We start from the raw sequence: 13066 nt of genomic DNA, 5'->3' as shown, positions 1-13066 counted from the left end.
CAGGGGCTATGGATGTGGCAGGGGCTGTGGATGTGGCAGGGGCTGCAGGGATGTGGCAGGGGCTATGGATGTGGCAGGGGCTGCAGGGATGTGGCAGGGGCTGCAGGGATGTGGCAGGGGCTATGGATGTGGCAGGGGCTGCAGGGATGTGGCAGGGGCTGTGGATGTGGCAGGGGCTATGGATGTGGCAGGGGCTATGGATGTGGCAGGGGCTGCGGCGGCTGCGGGGGTGTCGCAGGCCCTACGGACACTGCCCGGCCCCTCCCCGGCCGGGCCGCCGCGGTCACGTGCGGCGGGGCGGCGGGCAGTCACGTGAGCGCGGGGGCCGGGCCGGAGGGGAAGATGGCGGCGGAGCGGGAGCCGCCGCCGCTGGGAGAGACGAGGCCTGCCGACCTCGAGGAGCTGGAGGACGGCGAGGACCTCTTCACCAGCACCGTGTCCACCCTGGAGGTGAGGAGAGGTCGCCCTCGGCTGCAGGTCCGGCGCGCCGTGGCCGATCCGGCGCCCGCCGGGCCCTCCCCTCCCGTAGCCTCCCCTCCCCGCCACGCCGCCGGTGCTTCGCTCCTGCCCAGGCCCCCTCACTACTGCCCGGGCCCCCGCCCCGCCGCTGCCCTTGCCGACCTGGCCTCCACCAGGTCGCGGCCCCACCGCACAACTCTGCTTCGGCTCCTCGGTGCTTCCGTAACGGAGAGAAGGGGGTTCTGCTGCCGGGAGAAGCTCAAACCTCTTTTCTCCAAGTACCTCCGTTTTCCTTTCATTTACCCTTTTCTTCTGCTGTCAGGGGAATATTCTCACCTTACCTCTTTCCAGTTTCGCTGGGGTATGTGGGTGTGGGTGTGTGTGTCTCCGCCTTAGAGTGGATTAATAACGACCCATTTTCTTTGTTTGGCCTCTTTCCGAGGCTTCACTCCATTTCAGTTTGCAGATCTTGTAGAAACTTATTTGTCTCTGAGGTTTTTTCCAAGGGAGCTGACGCAGTGCTGTGCTGCGGCGGCTGCTGGGACCTGCCGGGAAAGAAGCTGGAGGAGACATGAGAAACGCTTATGTGTTCATTCCTTATAGCGGGAGCCTTCTTGGCACGTTGTTGTGGTCACGTTCCACCTACGTGTCTTGCCAGTATCTTCTGGAAGAACTTTATTCTTCCTGTGCATAGATGGCCATCTAAGAAGAAAATTGTTCTGTTCCTCTTTTCCTGAAGAGTTTTCTGTCCCTGACATTTACAGAAATAGGATTGGTGCATGTTTCTCTGGTTTTGGTCTGGTTTTGTCTGTCCTTAGCAAAAAACCCTGCAGTATACAAAGAGGGTTTTAAATGTATGTTAAAGTCACTTGCCTTTTCTTAAGCTACTTTTTTTTTCTTCTTTTTATAGATGCATAATCTGTGCATTGGTAGAAAAAGATCTGGGGGAAAAATGCACTGAAGGAATAAGAAATGATGTGAATCTGCAGTTGACAAAAATTGCATGAGTAGACTTCTGTGCATCTCTATGTGACACAGTGTGTATTACTGGAGTCTTTTTCAGTGCCCAGAGAAAGACTGCAGTGTAACACAAACAATGTTTTTATTGATGTGGTCTGGAACTAAAGCTGCAGGAGATAAGATAGATTTAGTGTCCAAATCACAGTTACCATGAGATAAAAAAGTTACTGAAACTCCTCTAACTGCAGACGTTGGCAAAGAAATGGGCTTTGTATCAATTGCTGACAATTCCGCTGTGCTGCTTTGTTTGTGTACACAGTCTGTTTGGGCTAGAGTCTCTAAGGGGAAAGGGGAAGCCTTGTTGCTTAAAGAGAAGGTTTTAAAAGCTGTGTCAGTAAGCTTTTTCTGGCATCAGCATTTAGGGAACTGCCTTAATCTGTGATTGTCCTGCAGATTTGGAAGAGAGAGGTGATGAAAATTGACTTTGGACTTATTACTAGCTTGAATATAAATTGGAGGATTCAGTGTGTAGTGTACCATAGTCCAGAGAAGAGTGATAGTCTGATGATGTAGGCCTAGTTAAACTTTTGTCCTGAGTGTTACTTTAGTCTGGTAAATATTCATGGACAAACTGATTATAAATGGCAGTGGGAGTTGTATAGTAACAACAGAATGGTGTCATGCTTTTTGTAGCTAATCATGCATACGGTTGCTGATACCAGAAGTGAGAGTGTGGCAAGGGACACTGAGGTCCAAACCCAACTTACATGAGGGCTTTGGTACTTTGAAAGGGTTCCCAAATGCTTTATCTTGGAGCTATTTGCTTTTAGCATGATTAATTTCACTTCCTTCCTATTTTATCTTGCTTTCATTCTCTTTGCAGTTCACAAAATGTGTGCTCAGCCTTTCCTGTCTATAATTTGATTGTGCAGAGGAAAAACTGTGTGTTTTCTAATGCATCTTTCAAATAGCTTCCATATTAAAAAAGTCTCCATTTGGAAAACACAAGCTAAGTTGCTTTTGACAAAGTATACATTCATTGTACAGTGTGAATGGCAAATATGTAGCATTTAAGTACAGAGGGCTTAGTTACTTAAGTGGCTTCTAATGGAAAATATTTTCTCTGTGCATGTTGCAAAAAAGTTAATGTGTTGAATTGAACTCTCTCAATTGTAGAAAATGAAATAGTAGAAAGATCTCGCTGAGCTGTAACACCTGGGATTTCTGAGGTGTAGTGGAAACACATTTTAGGACTTGAAAATTTGCTGTATGGCAGAGAATGAGAACTCTTCCTTCCTATGGTCTTTGGACACCAGTGAGCTGGGAACTAGGTTGTCTGAGCTGATGGGATGCTCATTTTACTGTCAGGTATCCGCAGTGAGTAGTAGATTGAGAATGATTATTTTGCTTTCATTGTGCCAACTGTATTGTGAGTCTGGACCACTGCCTCTCTTACATACAGGGTTACTGAGAGATTTCCCTTCAACTGCCAGAGTAGCTTTCATTAGTGAGAACAGCTGAGATGAATTATGTAAATGGTTTAAGCCAAAATTGCATTTACAGTGATAATCAGTGGTGAGTTCCATGTGATATTGCTGGTCATTACACATGTGTGCTGGTTGGCAACTGCAGTGCTCTCCTAGGTATCAGGTTTTTGTAGCTCAATATCTTCCTGAGGTTTAGGTAGACTTTTACCTACTTGGTAAAATTTTGAGTGCATGGATTTTGGTGGGGTTTTGTTTGGGTGTTTTTTGGTTGGTTTTTTTTTTTTTTTTGTATTTTTCATGATGTGGGTTTTTTTGAGGTTTGTTTTTGGTTTTGTTTTGTGTTTTGGCCATTGTTGGGTTTTGTTTTTTTAAAAAGAGAGTCCAAGATTTGCACCAAAAGAAGTTCTGGAAGTTAATTGTATTATGAGAAGAATCACTCCGTATTAAAGTTTAATCAACAAACTGCTAATTTGCTGTTTGTGTACTCTGCTCCCATTAGAAGGGTCCACAAACAACTGCATGAAACTCAAATTTGGTGACATATGTGTAAGATATACATTAGATTTTCTGAAAAAATGGTCACTGTTACTCTCTTTTCATCATTTCTACCTTCTTCTTCCTTCATGCACCAGTCTTTGTCATCTTTCTTGTTTATACATTGCACCATTTCTTATTTCACTTTCCCTGAACTTCTCACTTATCTCTGTACTGCCAGTCTGTCTTTCATGAAGTTGCCATGTGAACAGAGGAACCTAGGCTGCCTCATTCAAACCTATATTTTCATTCCCATACTCCTGTTTATTGGTGTTTTTGGGTTTTTTAAATGGAAAAATACATGGAGAAACTTGAAAATAATCAGTAAGCAGTAGATGTGGTAATTTGTCAAGGACTGTAATTTAGGGCAGGGTGTGTAATAATCTCATTGCCAGTTGATCTGTTCATGTCAAAGATCTGCAGTATCTATTTGTTTTTTGTACATGAGGCAAAACACTAGATAGCCACAGAGGTGGCTATCTACTGTTTTGCCTCATGTACAGAAAATAATAATATCCATTCAGTTTAACAGTGGCCATTACTGTGGAAGCAAGCACCATTGGAATATCAGAGGGAAAAGGACTAAGTCCTTCAATACTATATTATACCTTTGCTGAAAGCTAAGTCTGTATCCAAGATTAATTGATGTAATTCCACTGAAAATGTGTGTCTCGTTGCTTGATGTTAAATCCAGGCTGTAATGGAAGTATGTGGAAATTCATTCCAACGTGACTGCTTGTGTCATCTTCCTTTCCGGTGCAAATGAGACTGTCCTGCCGTTGAGTGTGTTGTCTCTGCCCATGCTGTGATTTGTGAGCTCCTGTAACCCTGCTTCAGACAGTGAGCTGGGTTAACCTGAACAACTAGAGTATGATGATGGCCACCTTCTGTCAGCCCTCTGTGTTTTGTCTGAGGGAAGCTAGGAGGGGCTCATGCAAGCAGAACTAGTTTGGGGGTACCCTGCTATTAAGAGAAAGGAGGATGTCCAAATGTCTAGAGCTATAATTTCAACCAGCCGAAAATGCAAGAACTTGTTCTTGTTTCTTCATAAGTCAGAGCTGTAAAATACTTGGTTATTGCCTCCAGATGTAAGGAACAATAAAAGAACAGAAAATAGAGCTTGTTACTGACGTTGTAAATTGGAATGGGCCCATGGGCATCTTACCAGAAACTTGTTTTCAAGAAAAATATGGCAGGATCCTGACTGTCCTGGATACCTGGATGTCCTGGCTATTGAGTATCTTGGTTATTGGAAGCTTCACCAAACCTTCAACTCAGGAGTTGTTCAGAAATTTCACAGCTGTGCACATTTCAGGAAATGGATGTGTTTATGACAGTTTGTGAATCCTTGGCATCGAGTAAATTTAAAGTTTCTAAACAGCTATGCTGTTTGTCTGTGCCATGAGGTTTTTGTTAGTCTCATCTCCATGTCTTGTCTGATAAAGAGATTTCCACTGCGCTGACTGCTGACTCCTTTGACAGGCATTTTTCATTGGCCATTTTAGCTGTATTTTGTAGAGATAAAAAAGCAAAGCTGGGGTCCTGTCTTCTGGCTCTGATCCATAGAAGACTGCAACTGAAACAGCTTAATATATTGTTCACAGGCATGGATGCTTCTTTGGTTTCTGAGAGGCACTTTCTGACCCAGTGGCTGTGCAAAATAATCAGGTTATTAGAAATTATTGACTCAGTTTTTCATACATGAGGGCAGTGCCTTGCTGGGTTTTTGTAGTTCTCTGAGAACTATGCCCATTTTGAAGAGAAGAAACTATACTTCATTGCAAAACTCTTAAACAAGCTAATGCAGTGTTCAGACCATGAATAATTTTTGAGATGCTTCTACACATTTTTTCTTATAAAGTCACAACTCTTCGTGAATATATTTAGTCCTATTCTTAATTCATCTTGTCTGAGAACACAGCTGTTTAAAAGGACCAAAGAGCCACAGAAAGATTAATAGACCAGTAGGGACCTTATCACCTGTCAGCTTGTTGAAGTTTATTTCTGTCTGACATTCATGACTCCCCCTGACCTGGGAGAGAAAAATTGCAAGGGTAAAAACAAGAAGACCAGTAGACAGAGATGAGGAGAATTTGATGGGTAGCATAAAAGTTGCAGTTATTCACCTCTTCCATGGGCAGGCCTGTGCTTGGCCATCTTCAGGAAGAGAGAAGTGTAACAAGTGTTCTAACTCTGGATATCCTCTCTGTCCTTCTTCACCACAGCTTTGCTGAGCATGGTTTTACAAGGTTTGGGATATCCATCTGGTCTGCTTTCCTCTTCAGGTTTCTGAGGTGCCCATAAAGTCTGTTTGAGCCCTTGCTGTTTGCAAATATTCCCATAAGAAGTTTGAAGAGAGCTGCCTGTAACTGCTCTACTAACTACAGCTATGAAGCCTGGTATCCAGTGCAGAAATATTGGCTTTTTCTGTGCCATTGGACAGGCTCTTTCCCAGCTCAGTAACAGAAAGGGACTTGGTGTCATGTATTCATAGCTATTCTTAGAGGAATCTGTATCTCTCTTTAAAGTGGGAATACCTCTGTATTGACCTTTGGTTAATTTGTAACTTTAGGCATGCAGATATTTTCCTTAGGTTGATCAGATTTAAGTGTTCAAAGTGAATTTTGTGTCTGATAGAATAGATTTGTGATTAGAAGCCAGGTATAGTCAAAAATAACCATTAGTAACTAAATAGCTATTTCCACTAAAACTCAGAGGATAGACTGAGGGAATAGCTTGAAGGTATAAGCATTCTCCAAGGGCTCTCTTCCACCATTTATTAAGCAACAGCATAATTAAGTGATAAAGCAGAAAGCTCTCTGCTGATGTGCTGTAAAGGTTCAGGAAGGCTTTTCTTCCCTATGGCTGTTTTTCGTGAGAGTGACTTGACAAGCACAAACCTACATGCATTCTGCATCTGTGCCAGTGGGAGACTCCTACTGTGTCCTAAAACTCCAGTCTATCAAAATGTAAGTGGATTGCTGTTCAAAGCTAAATAGCAGCAAAACTGGTTTGGAATGAGTACCTACCATGTTTCAGTGAAGAACTGCTTTTGCTGATAAAACTTTAACCTTTTTGAACCTCAAGCATTGAGAAATCAAGCATTTCCATGCTTTTCTGTTCTAGCTGGAATGCAAGGTTTTTAACTTGCACTTCTACGCAGCACTGGCTGGAGAGACAGGCCATTTATTTTGAAATATGCTACTTCTGAGTTGTGAAATTGCTTAAGACCTTCAGCTCTGAGGTGTAGCACATACTCATTTGTGGCCTGGTTTCAATATTGCTTTAGTTTTCCTTAGTGTCTTCAACAGGGCAAGTTCTAGTCTTTAGTGAATTAAAAAATTGTGTCTGTGGTAAGGCCAGCTTCTTTGTACAGTACAGTGTGATCCTCTGATCCTCAGTGGCAGTAATCCTGTTGCAAAGCTAACAAAATTTCTTACAGCTCCAAGCAGCCTTTAATTATTTGGATGGCATTAATATGTTCTTTTCAATCACAGAGCACTTGGAGATTTCCATATTGATTTTTGGCTATGTACAAATCCAGATTTAAATCCAAGCCTTTCCAGGAGAAACCTAATAATCAAGTTACATTTGGCATCACTAAAAACTTATTCTAGGTCATTCTGTAGTAGCTTTTGTTTCATATTAATAAACCTGAAGAAACTGTTGACCGTTTTTTCTCTCAAACAAAGAAATTAATAGCTGTTGACTAGCTCATGTCTTGTATTCATTGTTGCTGTGCTAGGAATGGGAAATGGAAATAGCTGACAGAGTTCCCTTTCTGTAAATCTTTTGTTTCTTTGCAATGAAACAGTGTTGCAATAATTCTTATATACTGACACATGGCAACTTGTTCTCTTATAATCGTTTCACTTTTTTCTTTTTTTTTTAAACACAGTCAAGTCCTTCATCTCCAGAGCCAGCAAGTCTTCCTGCCGAAGACCTCAGCACAAATTCCAATGGTCCAAAGCCAGCAGAAATCATGCTGGATGGTGACAGAGAAGATCTCTTTGCTGGTAATGACTATTTTCTTCTAGCATGCCTGCACAAACCATTTCACCCTTGGACTGAAGGAAATGTGCTTTTCTGAGAGGGAGGATTGAAACCTTAAAAGTAGTTTGACAGTGTTGTAGAGGTCTTTTCTTGTGAAAAATGTGGCTAGTTGAGTTTGTTTATAAGTTTCTCTGTGATGTGTACTGCCAGTGTGTAGTGTGGGTGTTAAGCTGGACACTAACACTGTCTGCTGACAGTGAGACTAGTCTTTATAATTTTGTGATTCAAAATGTTCAAATCTGTTGGTGTGGAAATGCATGACTTAAGTTACTTTCTTGTTTTCTACTTAATAGTCATGCATAAGGTGTCCCAGCTGTTTTTCCAGTTATAAAGAGAGAGGTAATTCAGATTGTATTGCAACTATTTCCTTCTTACTACTCTTGTTTTAATGGAGAGGTAACAAACTGGGACAAGGGACAAGTCCTATCATTTTACTAGTGCATGATTGTGTCTCTGACAGTTGACAGTATTGCATGCTTTAGAAAAAGATATGAAAGTTCTGAAAATGATATGTTAATAGACAGAACATTTCTAAAAGTTCATAAATCAGTTGCTACTTCGGTGTCAGTTTTGAACTATCCTACCATGGGTTATTATTGCTGTCAATTACAGTTGTAGGAACATTAACTATCCAAGAAAGTAGCTGGAATATTTGAAATATATTATGTGCATAAAATGGTTCTAAATGTTACATCTCAATACTATCATTTTCCCTATTGCTTCATGTTGCATTAGTCAACTGACAGTCTGCTTTGAATACGGTAATCTCATCCTCATTGGTTACCAGATGTGTCATTCCAAAAGAAACTTTATAACCTTTAGTTCTGTGTTATTTTGTATAAATGCATATATTCAAATGCCCATTATATTTGTTCTCAACTTCCATAATTTGTATTTCCATGTATTTGAAGTTGTTTCTTCATGACACTGTTAGAATGTATTGACAAGTTTGGTACCCCTCTGAAAGTGTCTTAAAAGAAAAAAGGAATGAAGGATAGAGGGGTGATCTTACTCTTTTTCTGCATTTGTTTTGCCTTATAGCTTACAAAGACCATAAGTGCTTTAGCAATTTAGCTTTCTAGTACTAGTACGTAATTTGGTTATTTAGCTTCAGTATATAAAGCCAGCTTTTTATAACCACAGAGCCATCTGGAGTGGATATTTTAAGAAAGCCAATTCTCCTTTGGATAATATTAAGAAAAGAAAAAGGGAGACTGGAGTAAATATTGAGGGGAGTCAGAAGGAACAAATGTTTGTAGCCAGATTGTTTTAACTGAAATGAATGCTGTGAGAATAACACAAGGAATTGATTTAATGAGTTTGGGTTTTGCCATGTAGGACATTGTCTGAGTACTTGCAGCACTGAACTGAAGGCATCTAGTACTTCACTTCTACCTCAGCTGAGACTGATCTTTTGAAGTTCAATTTATAGTACAGAGTCTAGTACTCTCAAACTGAGGAAAAAACAAATGTGATTTATGGAGCATGAGATAAAATACAATGTTTTTCACAGTTTCCTGTTCTAAGCAAAAAGTTTGTTTAAAGCTGTTACTTAGTTTATACTGAAGTAATGAACTTCAGTGTTTGTGTCACTGCCATTCTGAAATGCCATTGCGAAAAAACTGTGTTGAATTTGTGCTTCAGTGCTGTGCACTCACAAGTATAACTATTCTTTTCTTTCTTAGGACTGTTTTGCTAGACAGTATAGAAACAGCATGAGAAGGGCAAGATGAGATACCTAATTTCTTGCTCCTAGCATGCTTGCAAAAGCCTGACTTTCTGGGAAATTTAATTTCAAAATTATTGTGACAGAGTTTTTCTTTGACAATTAATTAAGATTCTTTTCCAAAGAATCTTAACTTGGCACATCTTAGAGGAACACTTAAGTGGAGAGAAGAAAAAAATGAAGCTCCACAGCTTTGTAGCTTCTGTTGTTCCTTTGTATTGAATTAGTAGATGCTTTAAAATCCAGGTAAACGAAATCATGTTCATGGCTCCTGAGAGGAGTGATTACCATTCTTCAGGGTCAGAAATAATTATAGTTTTTCAGACTTCTAAAAATTGTGATGGTATGCCTCTGTAGCTATTATAGACTTAATAAAACTTGTCCATTGTTCCACCTCATATTGCAGCGTAATGGAAAAGACGGTGAAGCATTACAAATTTTCTCTGTGGCTTTAATGCAGGACAGAATCCTGGGAAATAGTTTAGGCTTTTTTTATTATGCCTGAAATGTCTTTGCTACTGTGTTTCTGTGGCAGCTGCAAAATAATATGTGCAATAGAGATATTCTTTACCTTTACTCTGGCAACTTATAAACTATTAAAACAGGGTCTCAAAAATTGAAGAAATTAGTTTTCCTGCTGTCATTGAAGATGAGTAAATTTTTCTGCTTTGTTGTGGTTCTTCGTTCTGTAACAAAGCAAACTGTCTTACTAAACCCACTTAAAAACTTTCACCCTCAGAATAAAAGTCACTATGTTGATTATTTGGCCAGAAGAATTACTTTATCTTACCTCGTAGAGTTCTTAATGCAGAGACCTTAATGGTCAGTGCTTCAAATGAGGCAGTATTAGGTGCGTCTTAAGGAATTTGGAGATGCATCTTAAAGCTTGGTCGTCAATAAACTGCTATTGTACAGTGAAGAGCTGCGTATTGAACTAGTCTTCCAAAATGTTGACCCAAAATTCAATGTATAACTGCACAAATGTGCCATGGACTGCCCATGAAGGACACAGTTGTCTGTGCTTTTTACATCTGGGGCTCATAGAAAAGCACTAGATGGTGAACTCATCTGTAAAGTTTTATCAGTTTTTTGTCACCTTCTTCAAAAAAGTGGAAAACTATAATTTTTCCTCTCTTCTGTTCGGTAAAAGATTACTGTTATTTTATTTTTTCAGGTCAGAAATGTGTTTGGGAATGGATCATGTTATGGAAGTGTCTAGCTATTGTGTCCTGAGGAAAAGCCACTGTTCTAGGGGCTGGGGTGATGTTTGTTTTCATTGGGTTGTTTTTTTGTTTAGTGGGGTTTTGTGTTGTTTGGTTTGTGGTTGGTTTTTTTTCCCCTTTAGGGTTTTTTCTTGGGATATGAGACAGGAAAGGAAGTGATAATTCTCTGATCCAGACAAGATATGTTCTTCAAGCACATCTGAACAGAAAAGCTTCTAGCTGATAGTGTCTGTCAGACCGTTGTCATATAATGTGTCTGATATGAAGAGTTTGTGCAAATGCCTTGCTGCTTTTTAGAATCTGCTTGTTCAGCTATTTTGCAAGAAATAAATGCACAAAAGCATGTGAACGTACAGTTTTGAAATCAGAAAGTGGTCATATTAGTGTGTCGCTGTTGCATTAAAACTATTCCTGTTCTCATTAAGGCTGTGTTTAATATCTCTGGTATAATAATAAGGACAATGGGCTATGACTTAGGTGTAGTAGTTCTTACAGTCAATTCAGTTCAACAAAGTCTCTGAAATATTGCAGTGCCCAGAGAAGCCATTTTTAATACCTTGTCCTCTGTTCTACATAACAGCTTCTGCTTAAGTTTACTTCCAGATTTATATGTTAACATGGATGAACTTTCAAAGATAATAAACCAGTTTAATCGTTCAAGCTATATCAGAATGATCTGACATTTGAAAGTGTGACTAGTGAAAATAACTTGTGGCCAAAGTGAGCTGCTAGCGAAGAATTGCATTTTCTAAGATGGTATTTCACAAAACCTGCTGGGGAAAAATAAAGAAATGAGCTCTGTATAATGCTGAGATTAAGGCCTGTGCTTGAGTTTTGATAGAAACTTGTGGTTGGCTGTAAAACGTTAATTAAGCATATGTAGTTGTCTCCTACAGCAGAATGTTTCCATGTTCTTTTGGAGCTAAGCAACTTGACAGTGATCCCTAACAAAGACTGTTTACAGGTTGTAAAGTATGCATTTATGTCTAGCAGTCTACACTGTTAGGTTGGTGGGAGTTCTTAATATGTTCTGGTAACTCCCATAACTGATATTAAGTGTTGGATCTCATTATTTTCCTCCCCAAAGTTGGACAGAGCAGTTGCTTGCCTCTTTTAGTGGGAACTTAAGCTCTTGAGAACTGTCCTGGAAAAGAAGACATCTAGATTTCATTTTTGATGCTAATAAAGATACTGAATATTTTAAAAACCAAACAAACACCACACAAGCGCACAAAACCTCTCAAACCAAAAACCAACAATAAACTACACCACAAAACCACAGCTTCATACTAAGTTTTCAGGTGAAGATCTAAAATTAATAGATTAAACAAATGTTTCTGGAAGTGCCATAGTTTCTACTGTGAAGCCTACCATATTAATGTTTCCATGGGGAAAAATAGCACACCCGTAAAACAAGCAGAAGAATTATTCAGTAAAACCTTTTAATGAGACTTTGTCATCTGATTACTCAAAGTAAAGGGACATGTAAGAAGCATAAATGCCAGAGTTCATCTCTATTTCATGAGAATTAGATCTTCAGCTCATGTATTCTAAGACTGCTTTTCTGAGGGGGGTAAAATAGTTTGAAGAGCCTGCTCTTTTATATAAAGCTAATGCTTCTTTTTCCTTTCAGAATCCTTAAAAAAAACCTTTTCCCTGTCCAGCTGAGTCCCATCATACGCCTTCCCATATCTTTTCCATGTCACGCTTCTAGATTTGCAGTGTCTGGTGGCATGCCAAACCTGGGGTGAGAAGTAACAAGAGGGAGAAAGGCATAAATTCCCAATTCTTCCTAAAATAACTGAATTACTGCTATCAAACAAACAGATACTATTTTCTGTGGGTAAATACCTTCAGGAAAATAAAAAAGAAGCACCAGGCAGCCGCTTTAAAAATTTGCTAATCCTGCTTGGAATTCATTTGATGCACAACCTAGATCACTTTGTGATACTAAGGGTATGTGGATACAAGTCTGAAAAAGCCTGGAGAAGAAGTGTGCTTCTGTTTCATCTGATAGCAGTGCTGCTTTCTTACCTTAAATTCAGTTTTTTCAGGAAGTTATACTTTACAGTAAGAGGATTGTGTTCTCAGCTAATGATTGAATTGTTTAATGACTTGTTTTATTAACCTGTCTAAAATTTGAAGGTATAGAGAAGTAGAAAGTGGTGGTCGATGATTTGTTTCCTGAATGTGCTGGAATACAGCTAATGATAGAAAAAAGGAAGAACTGATGTGCAATTGCTTTATTTTAGAAATATTTTGTATTTTACATTTCATCATGTATATAGTATACATTGTTACGTATGTATGTGCATATTTTTCCAAGAAATGTTTCTGTGAAATATTCATTTATATAACATGTATGTTGAATGCTGTTAGCTACCAAAGGAGAGAACTGCCTCTTGTTGAAACGTGCCTATTCTGCCATTATAAAAGCTCTTTTGCAACTGCCTCAGTATGACTTCCCACCTGATCTTAGGTTCTGAATTAAAATTCCTTATTAAATTAAGACTCGGTGTCCTTCCTGTGGCATTTGAGGAAAGGAAGCATTAGCAGATACTTATGGTTTTTAAGATTTAGTAGTAAGAATAAAGCAATGCTATGAAAATAATTGTTTTCAAAGA

General features: G+C 39.6%; 1 protein-coding gene across 2 annotated transcripts in view; it reads left to right on the top strand.

Moving 5' to 3' along the window:
- The first annotated feature begins 324 nt into the window (after nt 1-324).
- Nucleotides 325-13066, top strand: part of SNX2 (sorting nexin 2) — a 29601-nt gene continuing 16859 nt past the window's right edge. For both annotated transcript variants that reach the window (XM_054282751.1, XM_054282742.1), the window contains exons 1-2: nt 325-450; nt 7339-7456. In XM_054282751.1, coding sequence (XP_054138726.1) covers nt 343-450; nt 7339-7456 — 226 coding nt within the window. In that variant the 5' untranslated portion in view covers nt 325-342. The remainder of the gene's footprint in view (nt 451-7338; nt 7457-13066) is intronic.

This window comes from Melozone crissalis, unplaced genomic scaffold (assembly GCF_028551555.1).
Source record: "Melozone crissalis strain CALT ecotype California unplaced genomic scaffold, PUWL_Pcris_2 ptg000005l_1, whole genome shotgun sequence".
NCBI lineage: Eukaryota > Metazoa > Chordata > Aves > Passeriformes > Passerellidae > Melozone > Melozone crissalis.
The sequence above is the reverse complement of the archived record's forward strand: the minus strand, read 5'-3'. Positions and strand labels throughout refer to the sequence as shown.